Source organism: Meleagris gallopavo, chromosome 1, assembly GCF_905368555.1.
Source record: "Meleagris gallopavo chromosome 1, MGAL_WU_HG_1.1, whole genome shotgun sequence".
Taxonomy (NCBI): Eukaryota; Metazoa; Chordata; class Aves; order Galliformes; family Phasianidae; genus Meleagris; species Meleagris gallopavo.
Genome location: NC_139404.1, coordinates 160,391,353 through 160,405,178, shown reverse-complemented (window position 1 = coordinate 160,405,178; position 13,826 = coordinate 160,391,353). Strand labels below are relative to the sequence as shown.

The following is a 13,826-nucleotide window of genomic DNA, read 5'->3' as shown; positions in this document are numbered from 1 at the left end:
GAGTAAAAGTAGACACTTCCTTGGTGAATCACCATTTTGCTATAAGCTTAATGACTGAATGCTGGTGGCTGAATCAAAGTGGATAAACTGAGGGCTGAACTGAGCTGAAAATCCATGAGAAAATAGACAACTCCATTGAACTCTAGATTAAAATGTGTACAATACTGGATCATAGCTTGGGCTTCAGCCTTGGGGAAGTATGTCCAGTTTTACAGTCAATTGAAATGTGAAAGGAAAGGTCATGAGGAAGAAGATTTCCTGGTATTTCTTAAGTTGTGGAAGGAAAAAAAATGTTGCGCTAATGCCATTCAACAATGCAATTTACTGGCAAGAGGATTCAACTCACCTCCTCCTTTTGAGAGGTGTAGAAGTGGATGCTATTTTAATCTTGCCAAGGAAGAACAAAGCAAGTGAAGTTTATGACATGTTGCTGAGTAGGGCTTCAGCTACCCTTTATTCTAGACTCAAGTGGCACACTGCACTGATCCCTCTAATCATTTGCAAATGTTTGGATTCATCTGCCCACATCTGAGCTGGTCCCCTCAGGCTCTCTCTTTAGTCAGAGGAGGAAAATAGACGTGGCTATAGACTCATTTCTCTCCTCTTTATATATTAGGTGGAAGGAGTTCAAAATGGCCTTTTCTATATAGGAGGAAAGCCAGAATGAGTGATTACCTCGGCTGGACACTTCTACATCAGAATTGTCTGAATCTAGGTAAGATGAATCCCACACAAGAGACAGTGTATTGTCCTAGGAAAAAGAGCTTTGTTACAAAGAACAATTTGTATAAAATGAATTTTGCTCTTCATTATAGCTGGACTGTATGCAGGGACCCTCGATTTCAGTGACAGTGCCTTCCTGCTGGCCTTAGATCAACGTTGCCAACAGTAAGCATCTTCTTTCATGCATGATACCCCCTGGGAAGCATAGAAAGGTGTCATACTACAGACTTTTGGGTCTCATTTTTATATAATTAACCAGTTTTCCACCTGAAATATTGTAATTAAGCTTTCATGTGTAAAGCAGGAGCATATGCCACTGTCAAATGACTGAATGAGACAAGTCAGGCATTTCATGTTAATTTAACTTCACCAGCATTAACTTTCTTTCACTTGTTAATGACAACCATATGCACAAACTTCTGATGATAACTATTTCATGCAAACAACCTGATCAGTTTCTTGGTAAGGTTATATACTGCACTATGCTCTTATACCTTGACATATGCTAAAGGTAGGAGTTAGTTTTGTTCAGCATGACTGATCTCAGCATTGCAGAGAAAATTTCACTCAGATATTTCTTACTTCTAGTCAGTAATCTATGTCTGTGTTAGTGCTGGATGGACAGAAGATGTGTGCTAATGTACTTTGCTCTTATAGGAATTATATAGGAATGCTAGAAATGTGTCAAAATGTGGGCCAACACATTTGCCCTCAGTCACCATACTGTATAATTGTTAAACTGACCCTGAAACAAGCCTGACCCCTGCCATCCCACTCCTGTACTGTCTGTAGATACCACAACAGGCAATAAGGAGACAGCTTGTCCTGGGACAGTGGCCTTCAAAATGGCTTGCCTGTTGCTTTGTCCTTCAGTTGGTTCAGTCACTAGCAGAAATGCTGCCTTGCAGATCCTATGTATACTCTTCTTGAGTGGACTTAATGGCTGTGGCTCTTTTAAGGAAAATGAGGACTGTACCCAAGACCCATTCTTGCTCTTGATTGATAGCCTTTCTTTCCTTTCCTTGAATTTGGCAGCACTTAGGTGTTAATGTGAATAGTGATTGTAGGATTGTTTTTGCTGCTTAGAATTTCAGGCAGGCAGAACTCAACTCGCCTATTCAGCATCATATTTATTGGGCTAGCAACAAGAAAATAATAATTATACTTACAAACTGCACAGATTGGAGCCAGAAGCAATGAGACAATAAAGCCCCACAACACCATCTGTATAGCTGCCTCCAGGCTAGAGCTGCACTTTGAGTCATTCCATTTAGGAGCTGTCTCTAACAGTCTCTGAAGTCAACAAGAGCCTTTGATTTCTTCTCAGTGGGTGCTCTATCAGATTGCTGTAGTCTCCTTTTAAAGTCTAAGAACAAGGGGGCAAAAGGCAAGTTTAGTGAGCTGCACTGTAAGGATAAAATAATACCACTTTAAGAAGAACCATTCTCTTTGGAGAAATATTAAATCTGTAGGGGGGATAAGAGTTCAGGACACAGCAATTACTGTATAATAGTAAAATTTCATCAGCGGTCAAGGACAAAGTTGGATTTCTGGGGTACTGCATGGTGTACAGTATGAGGCAGATTTGTAAAATAAAATATTTTTGCTTCCAAATGAAACAATTAACAGTACAGTTTACATGCAAGGTACTTGAAGTTAAAAAGATAGTGCAAGCTCAATCTAATATTTTACATCTGCTGCATTTATGAACAATTTTTATTTTTCAGTGGTGATCTACACAACATGCCCAACATTTGGCAAAACAAAAATGCCATAAAATCAGTTGGATGAATTGGTTAGAGCATTACCCATTCTTTTCTCAAGGCCAGTCATACAAGGGTCAAGCTGTTCTGCCAGGAAAATGTCCTAAGAGGAATATTTTATTTTACTGTTGTCAGCACGTTGGAAAGGATTTTGCTCAAGTCACCTTTGTATATTTTATTCATTAGGGCATGATCCTGAAAGGTTGTAGTAACCCTGTGCTCTGAATGACTTTGTGCCATTTGAGGATGATGAGCTGAGTATTTACGAGGACATGTAGGGGACTTCACAGGATTAGGCCCTTACCATGGCCATCTGTGTTCATATATTGGACTTGCTTTGCATTGAATAATGGGACATGTTAATTCTGTGAGACAGCTACGCTAATCAAAGCATCCTGGTAGTAGGTACAGCATGAACACTCTATCTTCTTAGTTGTATGTAATTAAAAGAAATTCTATCTTTATTTTAATACAGATTTATGTATTTAGTATTAAATACACTGGGAAGGAAACAGGAAACAATGATCCTGTGCAGGATCATTTCACAGGAAGAGTTTAATTTGTTCTTGCCTGCTGATTTTGATGCTCTACCTAGATGCTACTGAATTTAAACTGTTTATTAGTTTGTAGAAAGATTTACTGTAGTGCAGTATTTCCGAGAAAAATAAAACCTTCTGATCCTTCTTTGGGGATTTGGTAATCAAGAAGTAGAAAATTGTATTCAGGGCTGAAGTTAATGAGAGCTCATTCTGTTCTTTGTGGACCAGAGTGCCCCCTATTCTCTGCAGAGGAGACAGAGAAAAAAGTGGCTTTTTTCCTCTGCCATCCTATGGTTTCAGCATTGAATATGTACTGTGGATTTGAACCTGTTACACCTCAAGTGAAAAAAAAAAAAAACCACACACTTTCTATTGCATCTGATTGTCCATGGTGTTCATTGATTCAAGGAAAGATATGAAGATATGGCCCTAGCTATCTTACTCTGATGTCGTAGCACAACGTGGTATTGTGCTACCAACTGCACAATGAGAACATATTTTTTTCTGTCTAAGCATTTTTAATGCACTGCTCAGGCACCTTGTAGATAAATTTGGCATAATCAATTCCTATTTTAAAGGAGTGGAAAGCTCTTATCCCATTTTTCATTTCAAACCACTTACTGTGGTTCCTTTACCTCAGTTGTTGTCTTTCAGGGGAAATGTTGATGGGTTGTGCTCCAAGATTCATTACTGAAGAATGCCTGTGCAAAATTGATGGGTCTTGCATTATACTATCAAGGTGACTTGTTTGACTTCGCTGCTTTGCTTTCCTATCCATTAGCAGAAAGTACACTTCATTAGTAAAAAATCCGATCAACAGACTGCATAATTGCCATTTCTGTCTTACTTAATGGAAAGAGTCTTGTTGCAATGCATGTTTTCAACTATGTAAAACAATCTTCATATATTAAGATGCAACAAATTAAGCAGCACTTTTACAAAAGCTGTTTTTGTATTTATTGTTGTTACTAACAGTTATAGACTGTAAAGGTTATGGTTTGCTTTCCACTGAAAATTTCAAGAAGAGACAGAACAGCATGTAGCAAAGAAACATAAGTAATTGAGATTTAAAGGTCCTTCTGAATTTGTAGCTTGCATGTAGTCATCAGACTTGCAACGTTGACATACTTCAAGTTTTCTTTGCAGATCTTCCGTAGCGATTTTGACATCTTGAAATTTACAAAGGCAGTCTTTTATTGTATTTGTGTCTGTAGAACTGTTGGCTTTTCGTTTTGTTTTTCAATTATTATGTAGGTCACTCCAAAAGTAATGCCTCCTATTTATTTCCATTGAAACTACAAGAGGTACAAAGAAAACAATACTATTCGACAGAGCAAATTCTCAACTACAGAATGCTAGTTCTCAACAAAGTCGTCACCATTAGTCATGCACTTTCAGCAGCAATGAAGAAGAGCCTGCATGCCATGCTAATAAAAATCTGCACCAGCAGTGGTGACCCAAGCATTAATGAATATCACTAGGTGCAGTTTTTTTCTGCATAGAGAAATCTAGTTCCACACCTTTGCTTCATATGCACGTCCATATCAAACACCATTTTGTCAGACTACCCCTCTGCTGCCATCTGTCACATGGTAACAACATGTAATGGGAAGGTTCAACCTCTATTGCCATACTGCAGACATCTATCTCTGACATTGTGGGCCAACATAATGAAATAGGAAGCATTACTTTTGGAGCAGCTCTTATATTCTGATCATACAATCTGAGCTCAAATTTGTTGACCAACATTCTAGTGGCTTTCTCCGCAGCCTGAAACACTATGAGGACAGACTGCCTTCTGTACTGCCCTCTCTGTGTGAGCATGCATAGCTACCAAGAGCAGCGTTGCCCAGTATGATTGTACAGAGGTGTTATGTGAACTCATCTGACTCCTTATGCTCTTTCTTCACCTATCAAAGTGAATGGGAGCGGGACTGACCCTTGAATTTAAGAAAATATTCTGAGGTTTTTGGGGATTCATATTTATCTGTCAGACTTTTCCTTCCCTTTATAGCTTGAGAGCATTGTAAACGAGCAGCCCAACAATATTGCTATTCTGAGGATATTCTGATATATGTCTTCAAATTGACAAGACACCTGTGGCCATACCAACTCTGGATCACCCACCATCATTTCCTTCATGACCTTTAAAGATGTCAGATGAGACCATTTTTTTCCAGTTGCTTCATTCCACGCTAGATGCAGTCTCAGGTCCCAAAAGTGAAATCAGGCAGCACATTAATCAACTCTGCTCCTAAGTCTCCTCAATTCTGCCTTTCCATAGTTTGTTTATTTATTTATTTGTTTATTTATTTATTTATTTATTTATTTATTTTTCTGGGTAGTATAACACAGATTTTAAAAGAGAGGTATATTACCCTCCAGAAATAAATGCAGCTCCAATACCAGCAGTGGAATAAGCTCATTTAGATGAAAGGAACTATTTTCTTTTGGTGGAATGAAAAACCTTATCTGTCTCTCTTTGGATTACATTCAAGAGTTATGCCTCCGTGGTATATGAGACTGACGTTGCATGCAAGTCATCTGCTTGGTACGTTGTCAGAAAATATTTCCCTTAATAATTCTTCAGTGCATGACATTGCATGGATCACAAAAAGAAAAAGCTGCACTTCTGAAGGAAAATAAAAGTACATTGGAGTTTAAAATGCACTCAGCTAACGTATCAAACTTAATGACTATCTCTGGAAGGGAGAGAAAAATTTTATCTGGACCACTTCTCATTCGTTCTTCAGTGGAGTTACAGTGACCAGAATGCTTTATTGGCATGCTTTCACAATGAGAAGTAGTAAAACTGTAAAAGGTGCTTGCACCACATGCCAGAATAATTTAAATAAAGCTGATTAATCTCTTGTATAATTAACACAAGAAGATCATCTCAGCATTTCTTACCCGTAGGAAACTTGGTATAATATAAGACTGAAAACATAAAAGCTGCAAGTCATCTATTATTTTTTAATTTATTTAGTGAGCCAGACAGGCAGTTCCTCAGATTTTTAAGTTAAGTTATTTTTCTGCTTTAGTTCAGTTGTATATAACAAACACATCACATTAAAACAACAGAAACTAGTATAGCAATGCTTTATTTTGTTCTAGAGAAAACAATGTCTTCACGTTTGCTTTTTTTTTTTTTTTTTTTTTTCCTGGGCTCTTTCACTTGACTCTGGTTTCTTATTACAATGTTTTAAGTCCTGTGGCTTTGGGTTTACCAACCTCTGCTTGTCCATTTGTTTTATAGTCACCAAGTATTGTAAGGCTTGGAAAGATTATTGTAAAAATTATAATTTGTTCCTGCTCATTAGAAGTGGCTGCAGAAGAAGTTAGCAGTAAATGTCTTCTTTTCCAGCTTTTGTTACAGAAGCCCAAAGGGCTGCAGTGCTTCAAGCTGCTCAGCATTAACCCATTCAAGTCCAGAAAGTATGACTTTGGCTGGGCTAGGCTGAGGACTGGTCATGTAAATTGGTTTCAGACAAGTGCTGTCAGAAAAATTGCTTATAACAGCTGCATCTGAGTTTTTTTCCAACTTTTTTTCCAACTTTTTTTTTTTTTTTTTAAATATTGTCATAATTAATGGAGAGTGCAAAGTAAATAGTTTTTCCAGGTTGCTGATCAGTGCTCTGTTAATGATGTGTTTGATTCAGAACAGGACTGTATGCCATGACAGCCACCAACTCCCAGTGCCACTGTACTGTTTGGTAATAAAGTCACTACCATCATTTTTCCTTCTGTGTTCACATGTACTACTATATCACCTATGGTCCATAAGCCAGATGTCAAGCTTGGTTGCATATAGCTTGAGGAAACTGATAGCAAACATTAATATCTTGAGAAGGTCAAGCCATTAGAATTATTTATGTATGAATTTAGACCACTGCCATGAATAATCCGATGTATACATAAACTAAAAATTGATGAAATAATCAAAATTCTTTTACTGAAGTAAATGAAAAGTCATCCCAAATGAATGTGAAGTATCAAAAATGTGTTAGACATTTACAGCTTACTGGCAAGAAAAGCCCCTGCTGTTTTTGCCTGCTGTATGCTGCTCAAGTAAGGAATCAGCAGTGGAGTATACCCCACAAGATCTCTCAAATGCTTTTCTTTGAACTGTTATGTCTGAAGATAGCAGGAAGCTTTTTTTTTTTTTTTAATAGGGATTTAATCTTCAGGTGTGAATTACAGAAACAGAGGGTTTTTCACTTAATGTGAAACCTTCGCTTCAATCCTATAAATCAGGAGGTAGGCTTGATACTTACTAAAAATGTCCTACTAAAAATAACTAGCACACAGCATTAAAAGTCTGCATTAATTTTTAAAACATTTATTTAGCTTTAAATTTTAAACTCAATTAATGAATTAAGTGAATTAAAACAATTTACCCCATACAATTTAGAAGCCGAGTTTTACATTTTAATAGAAGCATAAGAGCATAATAATGGAGTACAGACATAATATTCTCAAGGTTATTGTTATTTGAATCCATTAAGCCATGTATGTATTTTTTCTATTCAAAATATCTTAATTGTTTACTTATAAAGAAGTATGAAATGAATTCAGAAACACAACATCTAACAAGGACCAAAAATCCTGGAATGCATTCCTTAGAGCTTCTCGGCCTGTACAAAAGATGGCTTAAGATCTATAGTTTTAAAAGTAGATATTTACTTTTAAATCAGAAGATGCTAGGCTGCTAGGAGCTCTTTGATTATTGAACATTCTACTAGGTAGCTTCATTAATTTGATTTGCTTGGAAAATGACACACTGGTGTCCTGAACTGTCAGTTTTCTGATGTGGACTCTTACCCACTTACTCAAATGAACAAACGTAACGAAACTGTTAGTGAAAATGAGTTTGCACATCCACCTTCATTCAGCTGGCCATCACATTCGTATTTCAGAGATAGTTCTCCACTCCCAGCCCTTTTATTCTAGCACGTCTTCAGCAACTGTATTTTTCTTTCTTCAAAATATATTTTATTTAGTTTTATTTAGTCAAGCGTACTGTACTCTGTCGGCTGCAATTTGAATGGTACCATGTGTAGTAAGCCTTCACAGCTGACAAGGTGCAGAAGATTGTAGTGGTACTTTAGCAACAGTTGCATTATGCACAATTATGGCTTGCAACTTACTGTAGTGACTGGAGAGGACATTGTTAACTCCAGCGTGACGCACACTTTAGTTTTTATGAGATTAGCAGTTGCTGTTCACTCACTAAAAGGCACCAAAAGACAGCCTTGTTTGACACCCCTGTCCATTGTTTTGCAAGCAGCACTGAATAAATGATGGTCTGATAGAATTTCCCTGCATCTTTCCCTGGCTTCTCTTCATATTTTCTATTTTTCAAAAGCTAATGCAGGAAATGTAATTAGAGTATATAATGATGGTTACAACAGCCTCAGAAACACGAGATTGATTCCCATGATGGCTGAAAAACACTTCATGCAGTATGTATAAACAGGCCCAATTTCAGAGTTCTAATTAACTTTATTAATGTTTAGTGCAGAAAGTAAGAAGGCAACTTAAACAAGGATATAAAAAGCACTGAAGCACTGAAACACTGGTTTCATAACTGACTCTTATTGAAAGACATGTTTTTCAGTGTTTTGTAAAGAAAAATAGAGTAATTTAGAAGAAAGATATTAGATACTTAATACACTCTAATAATAAGGAAGTTTTAAATAATGGAGCAAAGATACTAATAGTAGCTTCCTACTTGGTAACATAGGTAGCAACTCTTTATGATGTGCAATTAATAAATATGATAGTGAACATGTAACAATGTACAATGACAGTGCGATAAAAGAGATGCAATTATGTGCAAGTTTCCTATTGTGCCAGCAAATAAGACTTTATGGGCTACTGGAAAATGAGTTTGTGAAAAACCAATTGCAGAAACCTTTTCCATTATATGTTCCTTTTGTAGAAACATATTAACTCACATGTGAAAAGATTAAAAAATGACATTGGTAAATAACTGTAGAGAAAGACCTTTTGCCCACTACAGATACAATTGCAAAACATTGCATTCACAGAAATTATATATATATATATTATCTTGATATAATCGGCATAACTAAGATTAAGAGGAACAATATATTATTCACACATAAAGTATATAATCTGCATAGATTTTTCTGTTTACTCTCCATGGATTTCCATTTTGTAAAAGCATATATGATTAAGGGAACTTTGGAGCTCTTCAATGAACTCATACTGGAACATGTCTGAAAAACTTATGTGATACACATTTCCCATTACTACAATTGCAAATGTTGCTGTAATAACACCTTTTAGGTACTAATATCTTTTCAGAACAGAAATTGCAGTGGAAAACATAAGACTACTTTTCTTGCATTCCCTTATTCCCAGGCATGGTGATCTAACAATATTAATGAGATACACCTATTTTGAGGAGTTCTCAAAACATATGGTCAGCAGTTTCTTGAATAAAATGATTGTGACTTGGAATAATGTATTATTTGTTTCTGCTGATATTTTTTTGTAGTCTCAGTAGATAAAGGCATAAGAAAAAGTCTTTTTAATGAGAAGAAAGACAACAGTCTGGTGCTGTGGAGTTTGGAAGTAGAGTATTAATACATAGAGACATTTGGAACTCAGAAGTACGTAATGTCAATAATGGAAAATTAGTGTATCTTTTCAAGCTATCTATTATAGTTTGTTTTAAAGCTTTGATTTAATCCTTTACATTCTATAGTGCTCGCAGCCTTGCCAGGAGAGCTTCTACCTCTGGAATGGTTTCTCCCTTAGAAGGGGACCCATTACGTTCTGTTTTCCTTTCTTTGTTGCCTTCTCTGTTACAGGCTTCCTTTCTGCCAGCAGCCTTGTTCCATGCCATAGAACTTGTTTCCACATCATAAGTGGCCTCTTTGGTGACTGGGCTTCTTGTCGAGTTTAAGCTGATATTGTGGTGTGAACATGACTTCTCTAGTTGTGCTTTCTGGTTCTCTGTGAAAGATAAAACAAATAAATTTCATCTCAATATAAAATACTCAGTTTCAATATTCTGTAATTTAAAAACATCTCTTGACAAGAGAAAATTTCACATGCAGATGACACATTAAAAAGATTAATGATGTTCAAAGAGTCAAGAACAATGAAGAAAAAAGTGGCAGGCTGGTCTCCTGGAAGTGATGCAGACTTTACACAACTTTATTAGATTAGCATCCATATTTCCCATAAAATCAAGAACAGAGACTGACACGATCCTTCTTTCTCACTTGAGTCAAAGCAAAAACACTACTCAGCACTTCACAATGGCTTCCAAACTTTTATCTGCATAATTAAATTTCCTACATATTTTTTAATTGATCAAATTTTGAAATATAAAAAAATCTATTTCCATTGTAACAATTCTTATTTATTATTTAGGCAGCCAAGCAATTTTAAGAATCTGCTACTTTTTGCTAAATATCATTGGTATTAACTGTCAGAGGAAGCTTTACTTGGTTCAGATTCAGCTCTGCTGGGCTGACGTGTATTAACAGACAGATTTCCTCCCTGCACGCAGCCCCAGTATTCATGTAACAGCATCTGAAGAGTCCCTCTCATAGATCTCAAACTTTTTAAAAACAGGCATACTCAATATTCATGTAACCTTGAACAAGGCTTGAAAATGGCTTCAACAAACTTGACATGACATTTAAAGTTTTTTTGGTTATTCTCTGAAAGATGTTCCATCATCCCAATAGTAATGACTTTGGAGCACAGGCAGTCACTCATGACAGTGTGTTTTATGTGAGAGCTGAAAATTCCTACCAAAAACAGCTTGTACATTAAAAGGCAGCTGCTGAAGATATTTACTGCACTGTCATTCCCTGACCAGAGGCTTCCAGTGATGGATGAGGATTTTACACACTTTCTTGGACAATCTCAGGCACAATCACCTTTTGGGAAGTGGAGGAAAATAAATGCCTTTCTATCATCTTCTAGAGCAGATAAATAATTCTTAATTAAATTTTGATGATAGCTGATTTTTTTCACTTAGTCGAAAAACTAAGTAAAACTAATAGAAAACTAATTTCTATTTTGTATAAAAATGTGAAAATAATTTGCCCTGAAGATGCAGCAACATACATTTCAGATTTCCTGTATCACAGAAGGCCAAAGATTGGGGATGAACACATCTTCATAATTACACATAATAAACCCATCATATAAATTAAAATATCTCATTCTGCTTAAATGCTTACATTTATTGATTCACATATTTACAAGCTGTGTGAAAAGCATGCCATTTGTATCAATACACAAAATTTAAGCTGCATTGTAGCTGTTTTTGATTAGATTGTGTTAAAAGAGTGTGGGAAAAACAAGTGTTTTGAAAATCAATACATTTTAAAGCAAAAGATAAAATGCCAGAGTCAAAGATTAGGTGTAGATGTGTACTAACACTCAAGTTCCAACTGCTTGGCAGTTCGCTGGAATCCTTACCCCAGAATAGTCAAGCACAAAGATCAAATAAGTATGAAGAACTACACTCTGTAAAAGATGTAGTGAATACTAATGCACTGATGCTTCAACATTTTCCCCACTTTCTCATACTATGACTTAAGCAACTTAGAAAAGCAAAATGTCTAAGCGAGGAACTGCTTCAAGTTAACTGCTAAGAAACAATAGATGTTGGAATTGATCTACAGTGTCATCCCACTTCAAAACTCCAATCTAGACTTGTGGAAAGATGTCTCTCATAACTTGCTACTTACAACCTGAAATTGTGTAAGTGACTGAGTAAAGCTGAGGATAGTTTGTTGTGATTTTTTTTTTCTTCTTCTTTTTTTTTTTTTCTTTTCCCTTAAAACAGCAGCAATGGCATTGATAATCATGACTTTCTTGGCATATGCTAGTGAACAGAGGGCTGGAGCACCTCCTCTACGAAGACAGGCTCAGGGAGCTGGGATTATTCAACCTGGAGAAGAGAAGGCTGTGAGGAGACCTCATTGCAGCCTTCCCATATTTAAAGGGGGATTATAAAAATGGGAATCAACTTTTTACAAGGGCAGATAGTCATAGGACAAGGGGGAATGGTTTTAAGCTCAAGGAGGGAAGGTTTAGATTGGATGTCAGGGGGAAGTTCTTCACAGAGAGTAGTGAGGTGCTGGAACAGGCTGCCCAGAGAGGTTGTGGATGCTCCATCCCTGGAGACATTCAAGGTCAGGCTAGATGGGGCCCTGGGCAACCTGATCTAGTACCAGATATGGAGGTTGTTGGCCCTGCCTGTAGCAGGGGATTTGAAACTTCATGATCCTTGGGGTCACTTCCAATCCAAGCCATTCTGTGATTCTATGAACAGAGTCAACTTGTAAGACCAGTGTCCTTCCCTTCCTGCAAAGACAGGTAATGGCATTAGGAAGTGCCTTAACAACTAGTCAATTTATGTGAGTAGTCCTCAGTTTGCTTGTTGTGCAGGGAAGAAGCCACAATTCCTTGAAACAATCACATAGTCATGTCCTTAATACATAGTGCTTAATTCTAGTGATTAACACACATCCTAGGAAATGAGAACATTTTTGCTTCAGTCATTTACATACGCTATCTGAATCCAGTTCTATCATCTTAAAGTTGCTTCAGATGCTTCCTAAATCAGGTGGCACCTTGTTCTTTCAATTAAGGAAGGTTTTCTATATGCCTACGTGCAAACTCAGTATTAGCAGATTTGGCTGTAGGCAATTACCAGCGCAGTGAACTGGCTGTTAGGAATCCTATTCAGAAACACTAAACTTTGCTGCTGGACCTGGTTCAGAAAGCACACATACTTACTTGTAGTCCAAGATTTCACTTTGGTAAATATGTATCCAAAGAACTATTCTTTTTATCAGAGTGAAGAATTACTACCGTTTAAGTAAAAGTTTAAAACTAGTTAGGAATTAGTAATAATAAAAGGAGAAACTCACACTAATTCCTTAGAAATAATTTCTACTTCGCCAGTATTTTATTTTAATAAAGCAGTAATTAGTGTCAACCCCAAACTGCAACAACCTGTACTGCTTCACACATTGAATCAAAGCTTCCATGCTTTGGTGATTTGGTATCCAATCCACTCCACACTCTACTTATAATCAGGAAAAGCTCCATGTCCAAATCAGCTGACAAATTAAGCATAAGAATCAATAATCATTACTATATTTCTTTTAGAGACTGGAATGCTTTGAACCATCAGAGTAAGGAAGTTCTGGAATACACATACAATAAAGAGAGGAAAAAAAAAAGCATGATCAGTTATGAGGAGCAATTTAATCTGTTCCTGAAAAGATATTTCATATGGCTGTCTGCAGTAGCAAGAAAGTGGCTAATGGACAATGGACCACACTTTCAATACTTTCCTTTCTATAGCAATCTACAGGAGATCCATAAACCAGTCAGAATTAACAGGGTTTTTTTAAACTACTTTGAACCATTACACCACGATCATTTATTAATTTATTTTGTGCTTTTATCTGAAACCAAAACTATATGTGAAACTATATTTGAAAACTCCATTTGAGACAGCGTACAGAGTAAAATAAATGCATTTACACACTATACATCTTGTTTCAAATAAAATGTGAATTGAAAAGAATAATATTAAAAGCAGTTAAAAGAAAACTACTCATGGAGAAGCACATCTACATGAAGTCTTGTGAATAAAAAAGCTTACATTGATGAAGATGCACTACTTGTCCACCTACTGTAGCAAGCTCTACCTTCATGCAGCAGCAAGACAAAAAAGAAATCAGACATTAAAAATCACTGATTAAAGACAGAAGTTATTAATTAGCTGTATACA

At 36.4% G+C, this 13,826-nt stretch overlaps 1 protein-coding gene across 4 annotated transcripts in view; it reads right to left on the bottom strand.

Moving 5' to 3' along the window:
- Positions 1-7,342: 7,342 nt before the first annotated feature.
- DIAPH3 (diaphanous related formin 3) overlaps positions 7,343-13,826 on the bottom strand; it is a 234,552-nt gene continuing 228,068 nt past the window's right edge. For 3 of the 4 annotated variants that reach the window (XM_085215773.1, XM_085215772.1, XM_085215775.1), the window contains one exon: positions 7,343-10,009. In XM_085215773.1, the coding sequence (XP_085071899.1) occupies positions 9,753-10,009 (257 nt within the window). In that variant the 3' untranslated portion in view covers positions 7,343-9,752. Of the gene's footprint in view, positions 10,010-13,697; positions 13,744-13,826 lie in introns of all 4 variants that reach the window. The other variant, XM_085215776.1, reaches the window with a different exon arrangement.